Source organism: Sebastes fasciatus, chromosome 20 (genome assembly GCF_043250625.1).
Source record: "Sebastes fasciatus isolate fSebFas1 chromosome 20, fSebFas1.pri, whole genome shotgun sequence".
NCBI classification, from domain to species: Eukaryota; Metazoa; Chordata; class Actinopteri; order Perciformes; family Sebastidae; genus Sebastes; species Sebastes fasciatus.
The window spans coordinates 27,335,665-27,363,123 of NC_133814.1; the positions used below are offsets into that span (position 1 = coordinate 27,335,665).

Genomic DNA, 27,459 nt, shown 5'->3' on the forward strand with positions numbered 1-27,459 from the left:
GCTTTTTCTGTGTCGTCCTCAAAACAAACAAACAGACAAACCAGACCCCATCGGCCTTCTGCTGAGTTCAGCCTGTTTGACTCCAGGACCAACAGATAGCTGTGGAACGCCTTCACACTACTAGCTCTAAACACACACGCACACGAACACGCACACACGGCGGTTAATTCAAGACTATTAATATGAATGTGTGTCAATAAGAGGGCCAACTAATTAAATATAATAAACACAGTCAGGTATATCCATGGATGGATTACTGAACGGGCCTACTGGCCTACTTCACAAACAAATCATCACTCAAAGAGACACGTACCAACCACAAAGACACTCAAAAACACTATCAAAACATGCAAAACAGCTGCTAAGGGACACAAAGAGACTCAAATCAACTATGAAAAACGGGCAAAACAACCACAACATGACAGAAATTGACTAGAAAAGACACAAAACAACTACAAAGAGACACAAAACAACCACAAAGAGACACAAAACAACCACAAAGAGACACAACATGACAGAAATTGACTACAAAGAGACACAAAACAACTACAAAAAGTAACAAAACAACCACAAAGAGACACAAAACAACCACAAAGAGACACAAAATGCTTACAAAGAGACACAAAACAACTACAAAAAGTAAAACAAGCACAAAGAGACACAAAATGCCTACAAAGAGACACAAAACCACCACAAAGAGACAGAAATTGACTACAAAGACACAAAACAACCACAAAAAGACACAAAAACACCACAAAGAAACCCAAAACAAGCACAAAAAGAGGCTAAAGAACTCTAAAGTGTGTCTTGATCCTACAGTACGTAGCAGAGGTGGTGGGTGGAGATCTCAGATATGTATATCTATAAGAAGAGGAAGACTCGAGTCATGAGCTGAGAACTCGTTAACGTCCTCAGATCGTTAAGGCCCTGAGCTCATTAGGGTCAATCACTCTTTAAGACCCACAGAGAGCTCATTAACATGATTCAGGCGGTATATTAACTCTAACAGGAATGATGCTCACAGTGGACAGAGAAGTGAAGGACTAACTCATCCTGACCCGTCCTCTCTGCTATCACTTCTCCATGTGTAGTTAATTAAAGCAGCTCCTCCACAGCTGGTGACGGACACCAAAGATGAACAGCTGTGTTAGAAAACATCTGCTTCTCTGGTAAACAGTCAAAGGTACAAGAAGCATGTGGACATAAAAACTGAAATAGAGAAGGTAACTATAAATCACAAGATCTGATGGATGGACAGCATGTTCCTTCAGTCAGACATATTTATTACTGTTATAAATAAAAAATAGTATTTTGAGACTTGAGCTGCAACGATACGTCGACTAATCGATTAATTGATCGACAGAAAAATAATCGCCAATTATTCTGATATTCGATTAATCATAATTAAGTAATTTTTCATGCAAAAAATGTCAGAAAATGCTGCTTTCAGCCTCTCAAACACAGAGATTTACTTCTTTTCTCTGTTTTATATCATCAGGGCCGGCGTAAGGCATAGGCCATGTAGGCAGTCACCCCCTAAAAAATAAATAAATAAAATAAATAAAATAAATAAAATAAATAAAATAAATAAAATAAATAAAATAAATAAAATAAATAACATCATTAATTAATTAAAAATAATAAATAATAAAAAATGCCGGTGGGCGCCCTCCCTCATATTCTGCATTCTATTTGTTAATAAAAGTGTAAATTGTAGTGAAACTGACTAAACACTTTTAAGCCAACAATATCAGGACTATTTATATTATAATAATTAAAGTTATTTATGAAAATATAAATCTTATATTTTGTCTTAAATCCTTTGTGATGACGTTGGTATGAAGTGTTTGACCTTCTGTAGTTCACAGATCAGACACCAGAGGGAGCCAGAGGATTTCAATCAGACTTCAACCGTCCTGATAATGAAACCTAACATTTCATATTTTAATTTTTAAATATTCTAAAGCTGTGAATCATGACATTTACATCCGAGAAAATCTATTGAACATGTGATTCATTCTTTAATTGGTTGGTTTGTTTTTATCGACATCCAAAAATCGCAGAAATCAAAACAGCTGTGAAAAAAAAAAAACTTTATTGCAAAATAATTGTTGTTGATAGGCTCATTGAGATAGAGGGGATTGAATTGTTTAAATGAATGTGATTTATTCACACTAATTATTTGCATTTGAACTGAAAAGATCTTCAGTCTGCATTTGTTTGAATCCAGGTCTGATTGGAGTCACTTTTCTGTTAATATCATGATGAAGACTGAGAACTGTTCTGAGTTGTTTGTTGGGAATAGACAGTAAGAGAGACAGACGGAGCTTTTATTGGAGGATTTATAGCCTGCCATGAGATAAATTATAGGTTTCTAGCCACAACCATCATGCTGCGTTCAAGACCTGGAACTGAAGTGAGGCTTTTAGACGCAAACTGAGATTTTACTACGTTGTTATTAATATCAATAATAGTATTTTTACCTTTTAAACTAAATGAATACACAATAAACAAAGACTGTTAACAGCAGCCTGCGTCTGCTGCGAAATAAAGGTGGTTTTATCCTACTGTGAATAATAAATATGAGCAGGATCAGAACCAGGATTCAATAACTGGACTCTGAGTATGCAGAACTATAATCAACCAAAACTAAGCAAAACAAATACAAACATTCAGACATCTGGGACTTCCCCTTCAGCTGTTCTTTTATGTTAAATTAGATGGTTCAGGTATTGGAGGAGTTTTGAAGTCCTCCAGTTCAGACTAGTTTAAAAATGTGCAACACGTTGCCAACTGCAGCGTTTCACTTGTTTCTGCCTGTTCGATGCCGAGCTCGTTCTCTTCAGGACGCTCACTGGAACCCAACCAGCTGCTACCCGACACACAAGGTGACCCCATTCTGAAGCCAAAAAACTAGACTCAAGTAGGACGGAGAGGAGAGGAGAGGAGAGGAGAGGAGAGGAGAGGAGAGGAGAGGAGAGGAGAGGAGAGGAGAGGAGAGGAGAGGAGGGGAGGAGAGGAGAGGAGAGGAGAGGAGAGGAGAGGAGAGGAGAGGAGAGGAGAGGAGAGGAGATGAGAGGAGAGGAGAGGAGAGGAGAGGAGAGGAGGAGAGGAGAGGAGAGGAGAGGAGAGGAGAGGAGAGGAGAGGAGAGACGAGGAGAGGAGAGGAGAGGAGAGGAGAGGAGAGGAGAGGAGAGGAGAGGAGAAGAGAGACGAGGAGAGGAGAGGAGAGGAGAGGAGAGGAGAGGAGAGGAGGGGAGGGGAGGAGAGGAGAGGAGAGGAGAGGAGAGGAGAGGAGAGGAGAGGAGAGGAGAGGAGAGGAGAGGAGAGGAGAGGAGGAGAGGAGAGGAGAGGAGAGGAGAGGAGAGGAGAGGAGAGGAGAGGAGAGGAGAGGAGAGGAGAGGAGATGAGAGGAGAGGAGAGGAGAGGAGAGGAGAGGAGAGGAGAGGAGAGGAGGAGAGGAGAGGAGAGGAGAGGAGAGGAGAGACGAGGAGAGGAGAGGAGAGGAGAGGAGAGGAGAGGAGAGGAGAGGAGAGGAGAGGAGAGGAGGAGAGGAGAGAACCATAATGATTTAAATGAGGGCTGTATAAGTGTTCCTACTGGGAAACTGATTTACTTCTTTTTGGCGTTTTCAGTCCAAAATAGCGGCAGCACTGTTGTCAAAAAGCACCAGAGTTTCGTCTCGTTGCTTCTACTCTTTGGCCGTAGAGTCCAGTGTTTGTCTACTGTCATATTTCACTTCATTACTACACACACAGACAGAACTTACGATGCTGTTGAGGTCGGAGTCGAAGCTGCCGATGTGATGGCTGGTGTTGCTGTTGGTGGTGTTGATGGAGGCGGTGGTGGCGGCGCCCCCCCCCAGCGGCTCCAGGCCTTCCTCGTCCCACATGTAGGTTCCCCCGGACCCGCAGCTGTCCGAGGGGGACAGGTCCAGAGACGAACCGCCCTGTACAGGACACAGAGGACATTGTATTAGATATAATTCTTCTGCTCGTACCCCCCCCGTAGTTACAGAAGTGATCTGATGGTACCTGCTCGTGGTAGTCCGGCTGACTGGACCTCCTCCGGTGGGGGAGTCGGGTCAGCTGATGCTCCCCTCCATCACCTGAAGAGAAACACGACGAGTTCACATCGACTACTTCACCAGACTTCTCCTCACCTTCACATCCATCATCACTTCAAACTCACCAGTGAGTCTCACGCCGGCCCAGTCCAGACCGTCGTCTAGGAAACAGAGCCCCGCCGCCTGGGGGACGCCGTTGACGGCCGCCTTGTCTTCATCAAACCTGGCGCACGATTGGTCGAGCCCCGAGTCGTCTTCTTCGTTTTTAGAGGAGAGGAGCAGTATGGCCACCCCTCCGTTTCCTACAAACACAACACAAGATGCTGTTATTAGTCATCATGGACATGAATTCATTTATTAATGCATTCACAGTCTGAACACCGACCCTCCGTACACGACTTCAAAACTAGAATCTGTGTCCTACCGAGGTTGTCAAAGTCGTCCATATACTCCTGACTGGTGTCATTTCTATCCAGAGACGAGTTGGAGGACAGGGACATGTCCTCCAGCGTCTCCCCCACGATCGACACCTCTCCCTGGGACGCTGCGTCCGCCGACAGCCCCTCCCTCTCTGGAGCCTCTGGGGAACTCTCTGATAGCGACGGTGAAACAACATTAGAGATATGGCGTGAAAAGAGGAAGGAAACAGATGAGATGTGAGAGATGACACACAGGATATAATATGAGATGGATGATAAAATATCACAAACAAGATGTGATTAGATATGAGAGATAAAGAGATGAAACATTTGAGATTCAATATCAGAGATGGAAAATGTATGATAGTGACGAGATGTTGGATAAGAAGAAGACTAGATGAGATTAAAGATGAAACATAAATAAATATAAAATGAGATGACCGAAAATATGAGGTGAGAAATTTGTCTTCAGATATTATAGGATGGAAAACTGAATAAAACTAGGGGCTGTCAACCGATTCAAATAATTAATCACGATTTATCGCACATTTGTATCTGTTCAAAATGAACCTAAAGGGAGATTAGTCAAGTAGTTAATACTCTCACATATGCTGCTTTATGCAAATGTATATATTAGGGCTGTCAAAGTTAACGGGATAATAACGCATTAACGCAAATTAGTTTTAATTTTTAGGTTGTAGCGGCTCAGTTTTAAAGTTGGAGTGAAGATACTGGTATCATAGTGAATTGTAGAACCTGATGAATCCATCGGTACCAACCAGGTCAGACCAGCTGGTCATGAAGGAGGTTAAATAACGCTACAAACTGACACTATATTTTGTCGAGGAAAAACTGTCATGTCCATGTCCAAAGGGGTCCCTTGACCTTTGACCTCCAGATCAGTGAATGTAAATGGGTTCTATGGGTACCCACGAGTCTCCTCTTTACAGACATGACCACAAATCTCTGTTTAAGGTACATTTTGAACGTGATTAACTATTTTAATCGATTAATCAGCCCTAGTTTTTATTATTGGAAATCATTTAAAAACACAAAACAATGACCTCCGAGAGATCGGTCAGCGGCCGGGCCCGTTTTTAGGAAGTTAATTAAAAATGAAGAGAGATGAAATGACAAATGTGACGAGAACTGAGATATACAATACAACATGAATGAGAAGATTTCATGATGTGTGCTGAGGAAAGAGGAAGACGAGAAGAGCTGAGTGATTGGAGGGCAGAGGTTGATGGAAAATGTCATGAAATATATGAGATGAGACGAGAGAATTGAGATGAAATGAGACTTTGACGATGAGGTTTGTTGAGATATGAGATTAAAATTACATGAAATGTGATAACAGATTTGAGAGGAGGCATCAGAAATGAAAGATGAGATGAAATACAGGAGATGAGTTGATGTTTTATGAGCTTTAGGATGAGAAGAAATAGTGAAAAAGTGAAGATGCACAGTATCATGATACATGTGATAGGAAGAATGTCCTACCTGGGCTGGTCTCTGTAGTGGACGGCGTCTCTACGGAGTTCCTCCGTGCTGTCACTTCCTGTTTACCTCCAGGCTCATTGGCTGCGGTCACTCGGAGGGGGCGGGACTGCTTGATGAGTGACGGGCGTGACAGCTTATAGCTGATGCCGCTGGGCTTAGAGGCGGGGCCGAGGCTGGAGAGGAGGGGCTTCTTTAAGGCGGAGGGGAGCCCTGACCTCCCTGGAGCAGCACAACTTTGACCTTTGACCCCTCCAGCTCCTCCCTCAGGAGTCTGGCTGGTACCAGGCGGTTTCGCCGAGTTGCCTCGCCCGGCAGCTCTGTTGATGGAGTAGGAGCGGGTGGCGGCGGGGTGGCGAGAGATCGAGGAGGAGGAGGAGGAAGTGGTGAGGATCGGGGACGGCTGCCGTCGGACCTGCGTGAGGCTACGCGAGCGAAAGCGATCGCTCTCAGTGAGCTGGACGGACGGCGTGGAGCCGAGGCTGTCGCTGGAGAGGGAGCGGCTGGCCGGCGGTTTCTTTTCGAGGGGGGATCCGGATCGAGAGCCGGGACCGGAGCCGGGCCTCAAACCGCCGGATCGAGCGTAGCTCTGAGGCTGTCTCAGAGAACCGCTGGTTCTGCTCCGTGGTCTGGATCCAGAAAGAGCGTTCAGGGTGTGTTTTGTGCCGTTGTTCAGCCCCAGAGCAGCTGTGGAGCCACTTTTAGAGACAGGAAGTGTTCTGGGGCTGGACTGTGGTGACGGTGACGATGTCACAGGAAGGACAGAACTACGCCCCTTCCCTGAAGAGGACGCGGTTGTCTTCTTGGCGTCACGCTGCAACACCGCCGGTGACCCCGGCTGCCGTTGAGAATAATACTGATGAATACCCTTTCCTCTTCTCTCTCCGTCGTCGCCTCCTCCTCCGTCCTCCGACGCCGCCTCGTTCTCCTTCCTCCATTTCATGGAGAACGACGTGGGCACTCGGATGAATCCATTCTGCTTCACGGACGTCGGGGGCGCGGTTGAACAGCCGTCGACCTCTGCCGGGCCGGGGTGGTGGTAGAACCCGTTGGTGAGGCGGGTGCTGGAGCTTGCGGCGGCGGTGGCCGGACCCGTCTGAGCGCCGTTGGAGAGCGTGGCAGATTTGGGCCTGAAGCCGAACTTGGGCAGCCTAGAAACCATGGTGGGCATGGTGGGGGGGGCGCCGAGATGAGGGGCGGACATCAGACCCCGCCCACTTCACCATGGAGACACTGAGGACGAGGAGCTGGAGACAAAGGAGACAACAGAGACCGATAAGACAACTATCTCTTTAGGTCATCACATTAGTATACAAGGTATGTGAAGAATGATCTTTTGCTTCCGCTGACAGGTGACAGCTGCGTGACACCAACGCCAAGCGGCGTGAGGCCAACGCCAAGGGGCGTGAGGCCAACGCCAAGGGGCGTGACGCCAACACCAAGGGGCGTGAGGCCAACACCAAGGGGCGTGACGCCAAGGGTAACTGTATTTATATTTTGATGCTGAAAATACAGTGAAAAGACGTCACTCGTCCTCCTTTACAGCCTCGTTGTGTATTTTCAACTTTATAATATCAGAGAAGGTTTTTTTCTTTTCGTAAATTTACGACTTTAGTGTCGGAAATTCTGAGTTTCCTCTCAGATAATTTCCGATTTAAAAAAAATAAAAAAAAATGTTGTATTCTTTATTTATTTTAATTTTATTTTATTTATTTATTTATTTTTGGTTTGGGTTATTTACATTATTTAATGTTTTTATTTTTATTTAATTTTTTTTTTAAATATTATTATTTGATTTTGAAATTACTTGAAATGTTTAATTTTGGGAGAAAGTGAAAATGCTCTGTGTTAAATATCTGTGAATAATAATCTTTTTCTTAAAAGCAAATATTCTAAAAATAAAGATTAACATTTTGTTCTTGGCTAACAACATATTCCCCTGCAGACTTCCAGGACGAACATGGCTGCAGAGAGATCTGTAACACACCTACAAAGTCCCTATAGAGAATAATTTACAGCTGTGAGTCAGTGGAAAAATCCAGCTCTGACTCAAACTGTTAACAGCTGAAACACGTGGCGCCTGACTGATCTGCAGCTCCAACGCCGCAGGATGAGTTCAGGCATGTGTGTGTGTTGTCAACGTGGTTAGAGAGGTAACACATTAACACGCCACGCCCCGAACAAAAAACAATCAACTGACTGATAGTAATCACACTAATGATGTTCTACAAGACACACCCAACACATCCTGTCTGACATCTACTGTAACACACACACACAGGTGAGACAGGGTACACACCCCGAGGCAGGAGAACGAGGCGGGCCAGTTTCAGGTCTACAGGACCGTGAGACAGTTTGATACTAAAAGGACAGATTTTGGGTGGAGGCCTCAGTGAAACACGTCTCTATAATTATCAGGGCTGGGACGATTCACCTTTCTCCTGATTCAATACTGTCACCTGTTTCATTACCGTCACCATGCCTGGGTGCCGATCCAATATCACCATTTATTGTGATTTTGGTTACCTATTTTAACACTAGACAATCATCCACTTCTAGGGACTTTTACTTTGTAAAATCTCTAAATGAATCCAGTAAAACTGTTTGATTTTCAGCATGTATGTAGTCAGAGACGTCCTGAAGTCAAATATATCAGGATCATTGTCAGGAAGTATTGATTATCCAGCAACCTAAATAAATCAAAGAATAAAGACATGTTCCTCACACATTAGTGCCATTTTCTTTTTAATTTATAAGGGACATGTAATGTTTTATACTTCTGGTGAATATAATCCATCAATCTCATTTCCATAGATGTATTTTGTGTATACCAGGAGTCAGCAACCTGCGTCTCTTCAGCTCCTCTCCAGTGGCTCATTTTTATTCATCATTGTTGTAGGTCGACGGTACGACGGTACGACGGTACGACGGTACGACGGTACGACGGTACGACGGTACGACGGAGTGTTAGGGCCACATTGAGGAAAAAAATTAATCTGAGATTTAGAGAATAAAGTCATAATAATATAAAGTAGTAATTTTACCTGTTATTTTATTTTTTCTCGTAAAGTTATGACATCATTCTCGTAATATTACGGTGGGACAAACCAGAGAGGAGAGTAAAGGATGGAGACAGAGAGAGAATCTCATTATCATTCAGTCGTGACCTCGTTCATCAGTCTTCATCCCTCCTGTGTGTCCTTGATATCACAGCAGAGTTTCTGCTGCAGTACAGCTGCACACACACGCACACGCACACACACACACACTCACACTCACACTCACACTCACACACACACTCACACTCACACACACACACACACACACACACACACACACTCACACTCACAAAACCTGAATAATATCAGCAGATCACACACGTCTTCATGTGAATGAACTAATTGAGAATATCAAACAGGATATGCTGTTTACATGGTAAATTCACAATGATGGTGGAGTATTAGTGTGCATGTAAACGTAGTCGGTATGTGATGAGACGACGTTAAACAGGTGAGGAATCGTGCTGCTGGGTGTCAGGAGGTTATGTAACCGTGACCAGTATTCCTTCTATCAGTAAAGCACATGTAAAACCTGTTAACACGTGTATCTGACTGCAGGATCAGCCTCTTTGCTTCTGTTTAATCTCTGAAGCCCTTCAGGACGTGCAGATGATCATTTAACAACAAACAGTGATGATGTTTCTCTCACACTCAAATCACAAGTTTCTCTAGAAACACGTCGGCAGGTTTAAATTTAGGAGTCCAGGAGAGCTTGTGATACTCGGCTTAGTTTAGCCGTACAGCGTACGGTGGCCTTGGGCGGACAAATGACTGAGGAGGCTTTCAACATCAGCCCCATGTGCTCAGACTGCAGGGCTAGATTATGATTATTATTATTATGATTATTATTATTTGGTCTCATGGGAAAGAAAGTAATCTAAAAGTTGCTGAGCGAATCGATTAGTATGTTTTTTATATTAAATAATGACTTAAACAAAACTTAGTAATTCACATACAGGCGATTTGGCGGGGGCGGAGAAAAAAAAAATACAAAATACAAAATAAAAAATAAAAAATAAGAAATTTAAAATTTAAAATCATAAATAATTGTTCATCCCGCTTTTGATTTCAATGGTCGAAAAATCACAATAAATTGTAATATCGAATCACAATACTTAAAAATCTCAGTACATATGGAATCGAAACCCGAGTACGGTGATTATTGAATCAGGAGATCGGTGAATCGTCCCAGCCCTAATAAACTACAGAACATTAACTAGTGACTCAGAGAGCCAGAGGCCTGTTAGATAAGTCTCTGAACACACAACTGTTGGAGGTCAAAGGTCGCTTTAACTCACGTTGGTCCTGTTGAACTTGTGAGCTGGAGGAACGAGGTCACTGGGGTCAAAGTGTTCTAAGCTCAATACATTACTTTACCTCTTCACTAAATACAAACAAGCTACTGTTCACTCGTTTAGTTTCACAACAACATCAGAAGAAAGGACTAAAATACTTTGAATATTTGATAAACCCCCGTACTCTGGTAGATAAAGCGTCTACTGATCCACATGTATTTCTGGATCGTCTCCTGATTCCTCTGCAGGGATCTTTAGTCTGATCTCACTGCTGCCGGCTGCTGACGTTCCAGCTTTACGGGTGCGTTTTAGTTTAATGTCCACGTTGACGAGGCAGCTGAGTCGGACCGCGGGGAACACTGAAGCTCTCCGTCTCTGGCTGCCAGCCAGACGCTCCATCTGAATTAATGACTGACAGCCCAGGTGTAAAGTCTGTTCATTAGTTTAATGGATAAGAAAATGATTAACTGTGATTACTGACTGAAGGAACCTGCAGGGGAACAACCACAGACCCATTCTACAGCTTCACAATACTTCAGTTAGCGTGTTGCTAATTAGCAGTAAAAGTACAGCTGATTGAATGTCATCAGTTCTGCAGGTCAGAAACCAAAGTACACATTCAAATGTTGACCTGATGGTGGCGCTATATTACAATTCACTAGCAACAACGCATGGCCGCTGGCAACAACACATGGCCAATAGCAACAACGCATGGCCAAAAGCAACAACGCATGGCCAATAGCAACAACGCATGGCCAATAGCAACAACGCATGGCCAATAACAACAACGAATGGCCAATAGCAACAACGCATGGCCAATAACAACAACGCATGGCCAATAGCAACAACGCATGGCCAATAGCAACAACGCATGGCCAATAACAACAACGCATGGCCAATAACAACAACGCATGGCCAATAGCAACAACGCATGGCCAATAACAACAACGCATGGCCAATAGCAACAACGCATGGCCAATAACAACAACACATGGCCAATAGCAACAACGCATGGCCAATAGCAACAACGCATGGCCAATAGCAACAACGCATGGCCAATAACAACAACGCATGGCCAATAGCAACAACGCATGGCCAATAGCAACAACGCATGGCCAATGGCCAATAGCAACAACGCATGGCCAATAGCAACAACGCATGGCCAATAGCAACAACGCATGGCCAATAGCAACAACGCATGGCCAATAGCAACAACGCATGGCCAATGGCCAATAGCAACAACGCATGGCCAATAGCAACAACGCATGGCCAATAGCAACAACGCATGACCAATAGCAACAACGCATGACCGCTGGCAACAACACATGGCCAATAGCAACATGTCCCTCACCGTCGGCTCTAGTCTGCCCGTGTCGGAGGTTTTTCGGCGCCGGCAGAGCTCGTCGGTGAGAGAGAGAGAGAGAGAGAGAGAGGTGTGAAAATGGTCGGCAAAGGCCGCTTTGTTTCATATACGTATCATAACAATGTCAGTCTTTCTATATACAGCTATATGCAGCCTAGCGCCGCCTGCTGGTGTGGAGTTATTTCCTCTCAGGTGCAGAACGTACTGTACAAGTGCAACTTGTCAGCCAAAACAAAGGTGACGTGAGGCGACTCATCAGGCGGCCTTCGTCGCTGCTAGTTCTCTGATGTTGGGTTGGTGGTTCCCCGGCTTCATGCATGAGCTAATGCTAAAGGTGAAGCATAAAGTAGCAGTAAGATGGAGATGAAGATGATACTGGATGGATAGTTAGAGTATGTTGAGGGTTAAGGTTGGACTTGAGCAGTGATTTAAATGAACTATAAAGAGTCCCAGCGAGCTCCGGAGCAGCTCCGGTGTTGCCTCCGTGTCCTGACCTTGACAGCCGTGTTATCGACTGAACCGTATCAGTGAAGGATCCATGATGAGCTCAGTCAGACGGACTGCTTACACGTCACTTTCACTTAATGGAGTTCACGGCGGAGCAGCCAGGAAACTGCTGCAGAGCTTCACCTCCACTCAGCAGCTGCTCAGCGAAACGGAGTCCAGGAATACGATGATAACATCACTTGCATACGGCCCACCATCGTTTTGATGGCATGGCCATTTTCAAAGGGGTCCCTTGACCTCTGACCTCCAGATAGGTGAATGTAAATGGGTTCTATGGGTTTCCAAGAGTCTCCCCTTTACAGACACGACACGACCGACAGCCCAGTTTAGATAGAATCCAACCAGACCGCCTCTCTTCTAACTTAACCCTAGCATCTCCTTGGTTTTCCTTCTCCTCTTCATTAGCCTGTTAGCATCCCTACATCTTCCTCTCCTTCTCCTCCTCTTCTTCATTAGCCTGTTAGCATCCCTACATCTTCCTCCTCCTCTTCCTCCTCCTGCTCCTCCTCTTCCTCCTCTCCTCTACTGTACATCCACTGAGTCACACCATCGATGTCCTCACGCTCCATTTCTCCGCTCACTGAGCTGAGAGGAATCGAGGGCTGCCAGCTAGAAACCAGAGAAGGTCAACTGCATCCATCCGGGTCCTCGTTCACTCTCTACATCTGTCTTTTTATAGTTTCATTTAAATAACTTATAGTATGAAAACAATATTGACTTTCCCTATATGCATTTAACATACAAGGATGACTTCATTCTATCCTAAGCCAGCGTACGTTTGGAGCATTATTTAACCTCCTTCACTACAAGCTAGGATGACATGGTTGGATTCATCAGGTTTTATAGTTTCAAAGCTGAGCCACTACAAAACAGATATTAGTGTAAAAGTGTTGCGTTAACTTTGATTTGTTATTAGGTGCATATTAAAGATGCTAAAGTCCGGTTTATTCTTCAGTAACAGACGCTGCTCTCTGTCCATATAGAAACAGCTCCAGCTCTCAGGTGAGTCTCACGTCATTCACACTCTCAGACTGACTGAAGGCTCACAGATGGACCAGCAGATGGTCCAGACTGATCCCGCTGTGAGTGTTTAAACCGGACACCATTAATATCATCTTTCATCATACTGAGGATGGAGACTGAGGTCACAAACACACCTTCCTATTTCCTCACCTGTATGTTCAAAACAGCTCTAAACAGCTGAGAATAAAAACTGGCTCACGGGACAGAGTTGTGCAGCTCCAGCAGCAGGATCATCTTCCTTTATCGCTCAATGATAAATGAATCAATAGTAACCTGATCGGCTGCTGCTGCTGCTCTCAGTCTGAATCACACTGGAAAAAACATCCAGTTTGACCCGTTTCCTGGGGAAGTTGTGATTTAACAGATTTATTACTGTTTCTATTATCTCTGTGTTTTTGGCTTCAAACTCTAAATAGGATTTAAACTAATGATTATTTTCATTGTAGATTAATCTGTCAATTATGTTCTTGATTAACTGATTAATTGTTTAGTCTATAAAATGTCTAAAGAGTCTAAAAATGTCCTTGGTGAAGTCATCAAATATCCAGTTTCATCCAGCGGTCAACCTTCGGGTCTGAGAAGTGAAGCCAAAGTGTAAAAGGAAAATTAAACAGAAGAGTAAATAAATAAGGGAGTTATTAAAAAGATAAATAAATAAAGAAGCAAATTAAAACAGAAATATCAATTTATGTCACATTTTATCAATTAATTAATGGCTTCATTTATTTTTAATATTATTTTTGCCACATTTAATGACATATTTATTCATTTATCGCGTCATTTATTCATTTAGGTATTTATTTTTATTAAATGTACTTAATATGTGGAAGCCCCTTTAATTTGCATAATGAGGCAGAAATGCATAAAGAAATGTAAAAAAGAAATGTATAAAGAAAAGAATATAGAAAAAATAAGTTTGGGGAAATAAATAAGGGAATATCGTGCATAAATAAATAAAATAAAATAAAATACACTCAATTAAAATACATATAAAATAAATACAAAATAAATTCAAAAATAACTTAATTCAAAAATAATACAAGTAAATACATAAATAAATAAAAGGGAAAATATGAAATTTACACAAAGATTAATAAATAAAGAAGCAAATTAAAACAGATCATGTCACATTTTATCAATTAATTAATGGCTACATTTATTTTTAATATTATTTTTGACATATATATTAATTTATGGCATCATTTATTTATTTATTTCTGTATTTTGTCAGGTTCTGTCCTCCATAGTTTACCGCCTCACTGTAACTCAGATATTATCAGTTAGAGATTATGAGATAAAGTGAACGGCGTGCAGCTGTGGAGAGTTTAAAGTCCGATGATGTGACGTAACTGATGAGATGTCGATAACGTTTATCTGAACTCTTCAGTGTGTTTGTCCACATGAGAAGAATCAAACAGCGAGTCCTCCAACAACTGCTGCTCTTTAGCAACGTGACCGTAACCTGAACCGACCACCTCAAACAACCACAAACAGCAAGGGATTATGGGTAGGAGGAGAGTCTGGACTGATGCTCATCTCAACTGCTCTCATCCATTATCCATCCTGTCCTCCTCATCACTCCTCTCTTCTTCCTCCGTCTCTCTCCATCATGTCCTTGTTTTCCTCTCTACGTGCAGATCACTGGAGGACGGAGGTATTCTTAACTGAGGGCACAGTAACGTAACCTCCTCTTCCTCCTCCTCTTCCTCCTCTTCCTCCTCCTCTTCCTCCTCTTCCTCCTCCTCTTCCTCCTCCTCCTCTTCCTCCTCCTCTTCCTCCTCTTCCTCCTCCTCTTCCTCCTCTTCCTCCTCTTCCTCCTCTTCCTCCTCTTCCTCCTCCTCTTCCTCCTCTTCCTCCTCCTCCTCATTATCAAGCTTGTCTTTCATTTCCTCCTCCTTCTGCCATCTTCAAAACGTGCACCAGTCCAGAAACTTAACGTGTTATATTGACTGTTACTGCCATCTTTAACCTATAACCTTTAAAGGAACAGTGTGTCACATTTCAGAGAAATGGAATATAACATTCCTAGCTGTGTTTACAAAGTATAAAATAAGTAAATAAATAAATATGTCAATAAATCATATTAAAATAAACATAGCCATTAATTAATTGATAAAATGTGACATAAATTGATAAGTCTGTTTTAATTTGCTTCTTTATTTATTTATCTTTGTATTAATTCCTTTATTTATTTACTCTTCTGTTTAATTTTCCCTTTTATTTTTTTATTTACTTATTTGTGCATTTATTTTTTATTTATTTTATATGTATTTCAAATGTATGCATTTATTTATTTCTGCACGATTTTCCCTTTGCATTTCACCTCTTATTTATTTCCTCTTCTATTTAATTTTCCCTTTTATTAATGTATTTATTTTTATTAATTTATTTATTTATCTATTTATTTATTTGTGTATTTATTTTATATGTATTTCAAATGTATTTATTTATTCATTTATTTATTTATGCACCATTTTCCCTTTGCATTTCACCCCTTATTTATTTCCCCAAACTTAGTCTGTATTGCTTTCTTTATACATTTATTTTTACATTTCTGCCTCATTATGGGGAAATGGATTTTTGTAAAAAAAAAAATTGAAATTCTGCCGATATATTAATATTATTTTAGTATTATTGATTTGTATTATTCTGTGTAATTCAGTACTTTGTTGGTAAACAAATGATGGAGTATTGATTGGGTTCTAACCTGAAGGCTGATTCTTCCTTTCATTTGAGACATGCTGAACAGAATATTTGATCATAAACTGGTAGAGAAATGAGTCAATAAATACATAAATAGTGTGCAGGCCGGCATCTTTTAACAGAATAATAATGAACCTTTTATTTAAAGACTGTCTTCTACATTTAAACATCATCCTCATCATCATCATACATGGGATTACAGCGGAGGACGCCGTCAGGACGACTCCTTGTCAAAATAGAGAAGCTACATTTAGCCGTGGAGTGGTTTTATTATTCATGGCTGCTGGTCGGACGCTGGGTGTGTTTGTTGGGCGTCTCTGTGGCGGACTGGGAATGCGTCATCAGGCCGCGGAGGATATCTGATCTACGGAGCACGAGAGACGGGTTTCCTCCCGGCCTGACGCTCACAACTCTTAACCTAAATATCCAGTCAGACAGAAAAGGAACCAGACGACTCCACTGGATTATTAGAGAGACGTCTGCTCATCATTTACATGAGTTTTACATGAAGACGGCCATGAAACCACAAACAAACACAAACAGAGTAGTATCTGCATGTTTGGTTGTCAATTCTTTTAATATTATTTATTGCTTTGGAGAGACAACAATCATTATTATATCTATTTCTTTAATATCTCTGGTTGTACTACAACACTGAGCCGGACTGCCATTTCATTTTTATATAATTTTTCCAGGTATTTAATCAGCTGAATTGGCCAAAACAGACATTCCCATCTGGCTATTTTCAGTTTGTCAAATCGTACTGAATATTTTCTACTACTCTTTTGGCGACAACGGAGACTATAAATCTGATGAAAATACACTAAAATATAACATCTATGACACAATATATAAAGATCTTCCCAGGCACTCTCCATGTTTAGGTTTATAGTTCACATATGGACTGTTTTAGACGAGTCAAAACCAAGATCAACATGTCAGACACGACTGATGCTGAAGGAACATTTAAAGAACACAGACTGGCGGAGAGGTTGATCTGCAGCAGAGAACATCTACCTGGTTTCAGTGTTGCATGAAGGTGTTTCAGAGGCTTCAACACACTGAAACACACTCAGAGCTTCAGCTACAGGCCAGATATGACACACACACACACACACACACACACACACACACACACACACAGCATGAATGCTCTGCCTTGTTGGGCATTAAACCAACAAACACACACCCTCCTGTATGGCTGAATGAACCAGGACCATGCCTGAATGAGCCTCGCCCACAGACAGACAGACGGACAGACGGACGGACAGACCACCTCCAGTCTGCTCTGAGGAGTCAGACGTCACTGCTTCACCTCCACCACACAACTGCTGATGCTAACGTTTTCCCACAGGTAACTGGTGGAGATGTTTCCTGCTGCTCCGCTGATACCACAAAGTGTTTCATTGATTTACAGGACCAGCGTGGAACATTTCGGGGATCTATTAGCAGAAATGGAATATAATATTCATAACTCTGTTTTCATTAGTGTATAATCACCTGTAATTGTGTTTTCGTCAGCTTAGAATGAGCCGTTTATATCTACACAGGGAGAAGGTCCTCTTCACGGAGTCCACCATGTTTCTACAGAAGCCCAGAACAGACAAACCAAACACTGGTTTTACGTTACCTGAAGGCCACCGTAGTTCTGCGACATGCTTGTGAAACTGCTTTAACGTGGGCCGCTGAGTGCAAAACCGTGGTACCGCCAGCCGCCGCCTGACTTGCGTTGCTCCTGAAGTAGTGCAACCTCTCTTCATGCAACGCCTCACGGGATATCTCACAAAAAAGTTATTCGTCCTTTTTCATTTGTTTTCCTACAAATGTCCAACAACACGTGTCAATTTCCACTCATTACATGCATATAGTCTTTTCAAAATAAACTTCTGTCTTCACAGGAAACAACTTCCTTAGTTTTAGATAATAAAATGACTTTGTTGGGTTTAGGAAAAGAAGGTGAAATAACTCAGGAAGTGGCGTTACATTAAGTATGTAAATTACGTGACAAATATATGAACGTTGACCCACCCATCCACCCCGACCTCCTCCCTACACAGCGTTCGCCGCTCTTTATATTTCCTGGTTCATGTATACGTAGATTACATACAAACTGATTTGGTGGGATATAGACAAATTACAGTACATTACTTTCCATAGGTATAACCAAAGAACATGTATTGATAAGAAGTCAATTGTTCGCTCCATTGCAACATCAGCTTCCAGGAGCAAAGCTATGCTTCCACTATTTTGGACTGAAAGCGACACCCAGATGCCGATAGCACTCTGTAACATGAATCACATCATCTGCAATGATAATTATAAGCCTGAGAAAACTGGTGGATGCCATCGAATCATTCAGCCGTTTCTAAAAGAGTTAAAGGAAATGTTTGTTTCTTCATCTCAAACACTCGAGCTGAGCGGTTGAAGGTTGTTTCCTGGGAGCCGTTCAGAGCCCTTTAGTCCTGGTACCCCCCCCACCCCCTGGTTTCATAGCAACTTGGCATGGACAACATCCCTGTTGTGCTGCTGGGAGCTGTGGATCCCCCCCCCCCACCAACACCACCACCATTAATCTGCCACAAAGCAGCTCTTTCTCTGCTCTAAACTCCTGACCAGCAGACTCCATCCTGCTAATCCACCTCGCTGCATCCAGACCGCCAAGAAAACCACTTCTGGAAACCCTGCAGCTAATAAGCAGCATGTCTGACTATCTGAGATCCAACAGCTTCTACAACAGAGCCCAGTAGGGCTGCAACTAATCATTACTTTCTCAATTAATCAATTAGTTGTTTGGTCTATGAAATGGTGAAAAATGTGGATCAGTGTTTCCCAAAAATGTCTCGTTTCATCCACAACTCCAAAGATATTCAGTTTCCTTTCATGGACGAGGAAAGAAACCAGAATATATTCACATTTAAGAAGCTGCAATCAGAGAATTTAACTCTTTTTTTCCTCAAAAAAATACTCAAACGATTAATAAATTATCAAAATAGTTGGTGATTCATTTAATAGTTAATAACTAATCGTTGCAGCTCAAGAACTGGTTAAATACGGATTACATCCTGAGACGGATAAAGAAACTCTTAAAGTCTTCGTCTCACTTTAGTGCTCTTGAGCAGGACACTGCTGCAGTGCTGGGAATTCAACCTCGATGCTTTTTGAGAAACAAAAAAACAATACACAATAGAATAGATAGAAAATACTTTATTGTCTACTTTTTGCGTGCAAAAGGCAGAAATGGTTTTGAAGTATGGCTGTCAAAGTTAACGCAATAATAATGCGTTAACACAAATTCGTTTTAACGCCACTAATTTCTTTAACACAACTTGTGGTTTTTTATGTCGTAGCGGCTGAGTTTTAAAGTTAGAGTGAAGATACTGGTATCATGTGAAACTAGAAGACCTGGTGAATCCATCGGTACCAACCATGTCAGACTAGCTTGTTGGGAAGGAAACTAAATAACACTCCAAATTTACGCTAAATTCTGCCGAGGAAAAACTGTCATGTCCATGTTCAAAGGGGTCCCTTGACCTCTGACCTCCAGATATGTGAATGTAAATGGGTTCTATGGGTACCCACGAGTCTCCCCTTTACAGACACGCCCACTTTATGATAATCACATGCAGTTTGGGGCAAGTCATAGTCAAGTCAGCACACTGACACACTGACAGCTGTTGTTGCCTGTTGGGCTGCAGTTTGACATGTTATGATTGGAGCATATTGTTTTATGCTAAATGTGCCTGTGAGGGTTTCTGGATCAATATCTGTCATTGATTTAAAATAGTAGATATACATTATACAATATACATTTGCATAAAGCAGCATATTTGTCCACTCCCATGTTGATAAGAGTATTAAATACTTGACAAATCTCCCTTTAAAAAGGTACATTTTGATAAAAACAGATACAAAAATGAGCAATTAATTTAGGATTAAATGTTTTAATGGATTGAGAGCCTTAGTTTTAGGCTCTATTGTTATATGTTTAGTTCATTTTTATGGTGATTACTGGAGTAATACTGTTTCTTTTAGGGATTGTTTCACTTTTTTTGTGTATCCAAGGAGTTAAAGTTAAATTTGAATTTATAGAAAACTAACTGATAATGAAATAATTGTTAGTTGCAGCCCAACAAACATTACCAAGAAATATGAGTCTGTTTGAGACACAACCAGCATTAAAACAACTTCACTTTGGTCTAAACTACTTTAGAAAAGTACACAGTAGTACTGTAGTACTCTGGCCCAACAACAACATCATCATCTTCATCATCATCAGCTCAGATGATTTGATCAGATGAGGAAACTCTGCAGACAGTGCGAGACGAGAGAGATGGAAAGATTCACCAAACATTTCCTGCCACCAAAACCTCATCAGAGACGGAGACATCAATTATCTCTCAGTCGATACAGGACACAGCTAGAGCCGGAAAACATGGTCCAACGCCCGTCTGCACGTTGTTTGATGACATTTTTCAATACTAGTGTCGATATAATACCCAAAGACAGACTTCTGAAATGTTAAAACTTGTCTTATTGACACAAGCAGCCTCGAGGTTTGATTTAAATCAGAAACTGTCATCACAGAATAAATAAAGATTGACCAAGCATCAGAAGGTATTGAGGTTCCATCATCCATATTTTTATGATGATGATGATGATGATTAGATCAGAGTCAGAGACAAGAGGACGGACAGAGAGATGGAAAGATTCAACAAACATTTCCTGCCATAAAAACAGAGGCAAAACAACGTCCATCTCTGTGAATAGGACTGTTTTTGCAACGAGGCTCATTTGCATAGAAAAGGGATGATTTTGCACCATGTGTCTGTATATTACCTCATTTAAGTAGGTGCAAATATCACAGGAGCAAAGAGACACTATTTGCTTGGCAGCTCAGTTAGGAGTGCATATCACCCTTTGAGGTGCTTTGAGAATGGTTTGTCTTATTAGTGCAGAGGTCAGCAACCTGCGTCTCTTCAGCTCCTCTCCAGTGGCTCTCTGTGGATTCTTAAAAATGGAAATGAATAACTGTTCTTTGTTTACATTTTCATTTTTATTTATCATAGTTGTAGGTCTACGGTACGACGGTACGACGGTACGACGGTACGACGGTACGACGGAGTATTAGGGCCACATTGAGGAAAAATAATACATCTGAGATAAATAAAGTCATAATATTACGAGAATAAAGTCATAGGTTTAAGAGAATAAAGTGGTAGTATTATGGGAATAAAGTCATAATATTATAAAGTAGTAATTTTACGTGTTATTTTCTTTTTTTCTCGTAAAGTTATGACTTTATTGTGTAAATCTCAGATGTTGTTTCCTTCAATGTGGCCCTAATACTCCGTAGTACATTGTCTCTTTGGCCCTCACTGCATTAGACTGATATACTATATACTTAGACTATAAACTGTGTTACCTTCATCACAATGATCACATGTTTTGCGGCTCCAGACAGATGTGTTCTTTTTTTTGTCTAAAATGTCTCTTTTGATAGTAAAGGTTGCTGACCCCTGGGTTAGTGGTTTAGTGGCCGCGAGAGCTGAACAACCCTTTTGTGAATTCACCCCTCAGTGTCTTCGGGTTTTGGACTGATCCCGAATTACGACACCTTGAACTTTGGGAAATTGTAATGGACGTTTTTTCTATGGAGAGTTATCACTGCAGATTATTCGATCATTAAAATGACTATTAGTTGCAGCTCTGTAGAGACCTCGTTGTGTTTCTCTCTGACTTACTCCCATTTAGCAAATAAGTTAAATTCCACATGTACATCTGACCAACTTCCACCTCAGTGTTACAGAGAGGACAAAGACAGAGAGAGAGAGTTAACAGAAAGAGAGAATCAGCTACAGAGAGAGAGAGACTCAGTGATGGAGAAAAAGGAAAAGTCAGTTAGTTTCTGTCATTAAAGCTAAAGAGTCGGCAGCAGCAGAACAAGAGAGCTAAGAGATGACTCGGCTTTAAACTGGACTCACTAATAAACCACTAATGAGAGTAATGAAGCCAGAGGACACAGTCAGGACACAGTCAGGACACAGTCAGGACACAGTCAGGACATCATTCAGCAGCACTCTTAATATTTAATGTCACATCTAACTGTTCACTTGTGTTACCATCAAAAAGACTGAACATTTGTTTCCTCTGTGGAGTGACGTTCAGGTTGTGGGAATTTGTGATGGATCGTAGAAGTATTCTAACATTTTATTAAGACACTATTTTGTCTTTGCCTATTTTATCATTTAGGGCCAAAATTAACGATTATTTTCGCTATCGTTTAATTGATTAATTTTTCTATGAAACATCAGAAAATGAAAAATCACAACTGAGAAGCTGCAAACAATGGACTTAAATGATGACTGTTTTTTATGGTTTGAGTTGATTAGTAGATATTTAATCAGATATTTAAAATGTTTCACATGTGGTCTAAAACTGTTTTAGAGACACTGACAGATGCACTGATAATGAATATAATTAATTGAATTGATTCTCTAATTTGAATGAATAATGTTCTTTCATGGCACTGAAAAAGAACCTGGAGAAATACGTGAAGACCATAAGTTAAACTGTTGATTTTAAGTTCACCTTATTCACCAGACGGGATGTTTTTGCTCTTTAAGAACAGACGGTAAACATGTATTATCGATTCTCTGGACCCAAACCTGCATCCTCATCATGTGTATTAATGAGCCTGAGGGATGAGTCTACATCCTGCATCACAGTCTGGATCCGTCTATCTCCTGAAGAAGGATTTATGAATATCTGTGATGTTTTACGGTGTTTGCTGCACGCTGTCGTCAGTTTCCGTTGGTCCTCTGATGAAGAACAGACTCGTCTTCTCAGCGGGGAGGAGAGAGAGAGGAAGAAATAAAGTCCAGCAGAGTGGAAACATCAGAGAGAGACAGATGGAGAGACGGACTGGACCCCCGCCAGACTGTAATGGACCCCCACAGACAGGTCACCGGGTCAGCGGGTTCCTCTGGACTGACACCAGATGTACAGCTGCTTCTGTTCTGCTGCTGTCAGAGAGAACCAAACAGAACCAAACAGAACCAAACAGAACCAACAGACAGCAACCAGGAGAGACACACAGCTAAAGACCAAACACCTCCAGAACCAAACAGGACCAACAACTACAGGAAGGAACCTGCACTACAAGGTCACCAGAAGAGACTACCGGAGAACAAAACACCTAGAGGACAGAACCCAGAAGGAACCAGAACAACTGGAGAACAGAATCAGTGAAGCCAAAGAACTAGAACACAGGTTCTCAATCACTTTCTCAAAAATCTGAAAAATCGTGCAGAAATAACCAAATGCATGAATACATAAATAAATACATACATTTAAAAAAATACATAAAATAAATAGTGCAAAGTGCAAAACTAAAGAAATAAAGAAATAGATAAAAGTAAAAATAAATGAATAAAGAAAGAAATGCAAAAAAATAAATTAAGTAATCAAAAATAAATGCAAAAATAAATTTATAAATAAAAATAAATAAATGCAAACATAAAAAATTAATTTAAAGAGTTAATTCAAATAAAAACATAAATAAATAAAAGGGAAAATTAAACAGACTCATCAATTTATGTCACATTTTATCAATTAATTAATGGCTATATTTAATTTTAATATTATTTTTGCAACATTTAATGACATATTTATTTATTTATGTATCGAGTCATTTATTTCTTAATTTTTTATTTTGGCAGGTTCCGTCCTCCATAGACTAACACTCATACGATTTTATCGACTAATCGATTAGTTGATGATTTAATCGACAGAGTTTCTGCACAAAGAATCACACAAAAGCACCACTTTAAATCTGCTGTTTACCAGAGATGTGCTCAGATGCTTTTAGGAAATAAATCAATCAGCATGAAAAAAGCATAAAAAAATGACTGATCGACCGAAGAAATCTTTGTGGACTGAGACCAAAGCGAGCGATCAGTCCGCTAAGAGGGAGCAGCACTAATAAATACACAATCAACAAGAGGTCTTAACCTTTAGAACCAAACACTAACGCACTGAAACAATATGAGCCAAAGTAGAATAAACGGAACCAAATGGATCTAAAGTTTGGACCCAACGGTGGCCCAGGAGAGACAGGGATAACATGACCCCACGAGCTGCATGAAACCAGCAGCTTTAGAAAGAAACCAGTGGAACTAAAAAATGTAAATAATGTGGTTAAAGATGTGAGAAAAGTGGTATGTTACACTGAAACAGTCGTTATCCTTTAGCCTCGGGAACATTCCTCTCTAAAACACAGTCTCTCTTTCGGTCACTTCAGCTTCTCAAACCTGAAGATCTGCTGCTTTTCTCTGTTTTCATTATAAATGTAATGTTTTTTGGACAAAACAAGACTTTAACAGACGTCAGTTTGGGTTGTGAGGAACTTGTGATGGACTTTTTTAACTATTTTTATGGATTAATTAAATAAATCTAAAATATTATGGATGAAAATAATCATTACAGCTGCAGCCCTGATAAATAAAACAATGTATGTGCAGAGTTTACTGTAGGAACACCCAGCCCTGATGAATATTAATTAAAGTGATCATTAAGGTTTGTATTGAGGCAAATGACAGATTGATGTCTTGTAAAAGTGTCTTATGATCATATTTAAAAACACAGTGTGTACGTTCAACGCATATCAACAGGATACTAGCACTGTTTATCATGTAAACAAAGCATTATGGGATGTCAAGCCACTATTAGCCTGTCATATCATTTAGGGCTGCAATTAATGTCATTTCCATTATCGATTAATCGATTAATTGTTTTCTGAAACATCAGAAAGTAGTTGCAAACGATGGATGTTTGGCTTTTTTTATTGCTAAAAATAAAATCTATTTAAATGTTAATAACTTTCTGTCTGTTATTTCAGCTCTAAATTCATTTTTGATTATTCCATATGAATTTAATGTAATAAATAAATCACTGAAACTCATTTATTTTTTGTCAGGACAGTTATTTTATTTTAAACACATATTTATTTATTTGTTTGTGCTTATTTACATGCAGTGCATACATATTACATTTGCATAATATATAATATTGTCTACAATCAGATCACTAACATGTAATGACATTGGTAGCCTAAACATCAGAAACTGGAAAAAGAGTTTATATTATATTTTGTTTATGTTTTGAATATTTGATGGTAGTAAATATATTTATAAATTAAATCAAATTAAATTATTTATTTATTTACATCACTTGCATAATATTGTGTTCAGTCAGATCACTAACATGAAATGACATTGGCAGCCTAAACATCAGAAACTTGAGAACAATGTTCCATTATTTGATAATTGTTTTGTCTGTTATTTCAGTTTTGATCATTTTATATGAATGTAATGTAATAAATAAATCACTGAAACATCTATTTTTTTCATGACACGTATCTTCTTTCAAACACACATTTATTAAAAATAATATTTAGTATTATAATATTCATTTTTTGTTTATGTTTTGAAAATATATTTATAAATTAAATACAAATTAAAAATGAAATTGAAATTAAAATTATAATTATTTGTATTATTTATTTATTTCCATCACTTACATAATATAATATATATATAATATACAATATATATATATAATATATATATATATATATATATATATATATATTATATATATATAATACAATTATTATTATTTGTATTATTTATTTATTTACATCACTTACATAATATAATATATATATATAATAAAGTTATTATTTATTTATTAACATCACTTACATAATATAATATATATATATATATAATAAAGTTATTATTTATTTATTAACATCACTTACATAATATAATATATATATATAATAAAGTTATTATTTATTTATTAACATCACTTGCATAATATTGTGTTGAGGATGATAATAATAATAAGTCATTATCAGTGATTAGCTTGCACACGTTGACGTCACTCTGCTGCCATTCAGAAGCTCATTAAGAAAACACTCCGTTTTCATTCCCATGTTGTTATCTAGCTGTTATCGGCTGTATCTGTCTCTATTTCCCCGGTTCTGTGAGTGAATTATACCGTGTGTGATGTTAAAGGTGTGTGTTTATCAGGTGAAGTGGCCGTTAAAGGTGGATATCTGCTGTGAGAGGCTGAGACTCACCTGCCGGAGATCCGCAGCATCAGACGGCTGAATGCGGAACTGTGGAGGCTGAGCTGGTTGAATGAGAGCAGCTGGATGTCAGGCGGGGTGTGTTCGGTGTTTAGATCCGACCGGAGACGGTGTGAGGACCGACAGCAGGCGGTTAAAGTCCCGGTAGAAGATGATGATGATGATAGAATCCACCGGGAGGTCCGAGGAGGACGAAGTGACGGTTTCTCTGCGGAGCTCTGGCTGCTGCTGTCCGGCCTCTCAGCACCGACACTACTGGGTCTCCTCCAGACTCTACGGGGTCTCCTTTATGAACCCACCACCTGCAGGGGCTCAGATAATAAACCGTCAGATTGATATTTGAATAAGAGCCGTTAGTTTGAGCCGTTAGTCGCTCGTGCAGAGGACGAGCTGCTGTGAACGACTGCACGAGCTGCTGAATCATCCACGCACACACACACGTGCACGCGGACGGCGCTTGCCCGAGGAACAGCTGACACTGACGTCATCTTCTCCACTGTAAACATAACCCTTTCATCACCAGACTCCTGCATATACTGTATATATCATTTTTTTTATATATATATATATATATATATAAATGTATGTATATAAAAATATATATATATATATGTAAAAATACTCTTTTGCAGTAAAAGTACAAATACCATACTGTATAAATACTCTGTTACAGCCTTACAGTAAAAGTACTAATGCCACTGTAAACATAACCCTTTCTTCACCAGACTCCTTTATAGAAAACATCAATTTATTAACACTTCATATGGGATAAGGAAGTATTCATTAAAAATACTAATACCACAGTGTAAAAAAATTCTTTTGCAGTAAAAGTACAAATACCACGTTGTAAAAATATTTTGTAACAGTAAAAATACAAATACAACAGTGTAAAAATACTCTGTTACAGCCTTACAGTAAAGGTACTAATACCACTGTAAACATAACCCTTTCATCACCAGACTCCTTTATAAAAAAATACTAAAATACTCTGTCAAAGTTATAGTACTAGTACCACAGTGTAAAAATACTCTTTTGCAGTAAAAGTACAAATACAATACTGTATACATATTTTGTTACAGTAATAGTACAAATACCACAGCGTAAAAATACTCTGTTACAGTAATAATACTAATACTACACTTTAGAAATACTCTGTTACAGTAATAGTACTAATACTACACTTTAGAAATACTCTGTTACAGTAACAGTACTAGTACCACAGTGTAAAAATACTCTTTTGCAGTAAAAGTACAAATACCATACTGTATAAATATTCTGTTACAGTAAAAGTACTATACAAAAATGTAAACAGACTTTTTACAGTAAAAGTAATAATACCACACAGTGAAAATACTCTGTTACAGTACTGTA

At 40.0% G+C, this 27,459-nt stretch overlaps 1 protein-coding gene across 5 annotated transcripts in view; it reads right to left on the minus strand.

Annotated features, from left to right (window-relative positions):
- LOC141758220 (serine-rich coiled-coil domain-containing protein 2-like) overlaps nucleotides 1-26,526 on the minus strand; it is a 55,003-nt gene extending 28,477 nt beyond the window's left edge. For all 5 annotated transcript variants that reach the window (XR_012591835.1, XM_074619406.1, XM_074619409.1 and 2 more), the window contains exons 1-6: nucleotides 26,080-26,526; nucleotides 5,989-7,232; nucleotides 4,491-4,658; nucleotides 4,192-4,368; nucleotides 4,035-4,108; nucleotides 3,770-3,949 (exon numbers count right to left, since the gene is read on the minus strand). Coding sequence is in view for 4 of the 5 variants with exons in the window: in XM_074619406.1 (XP_074475507.1) it covers nucleotides 3,770-3,949; nucleotides 4,035-4,108; nucleotides 4,192-4,368; nucleotides 4,491-4,658; nucleotides 5,989-7,189 (1,800 nt within the window). In the remaining variant the exon portion in view is untranslated. The remainder of the gene's footprint in view (nucleotides 1-3,769; nucleotides 3,950-4,034; nucleotides 4,109-4,191; nucleotides 4,369-4,490; nucleotides 4,659-5,988; nucleotides 7,233-26,079) is intronic.
- Between the last annotated feature and the right edge of the window lie 933 nt (nucleotides 26,527-27,459).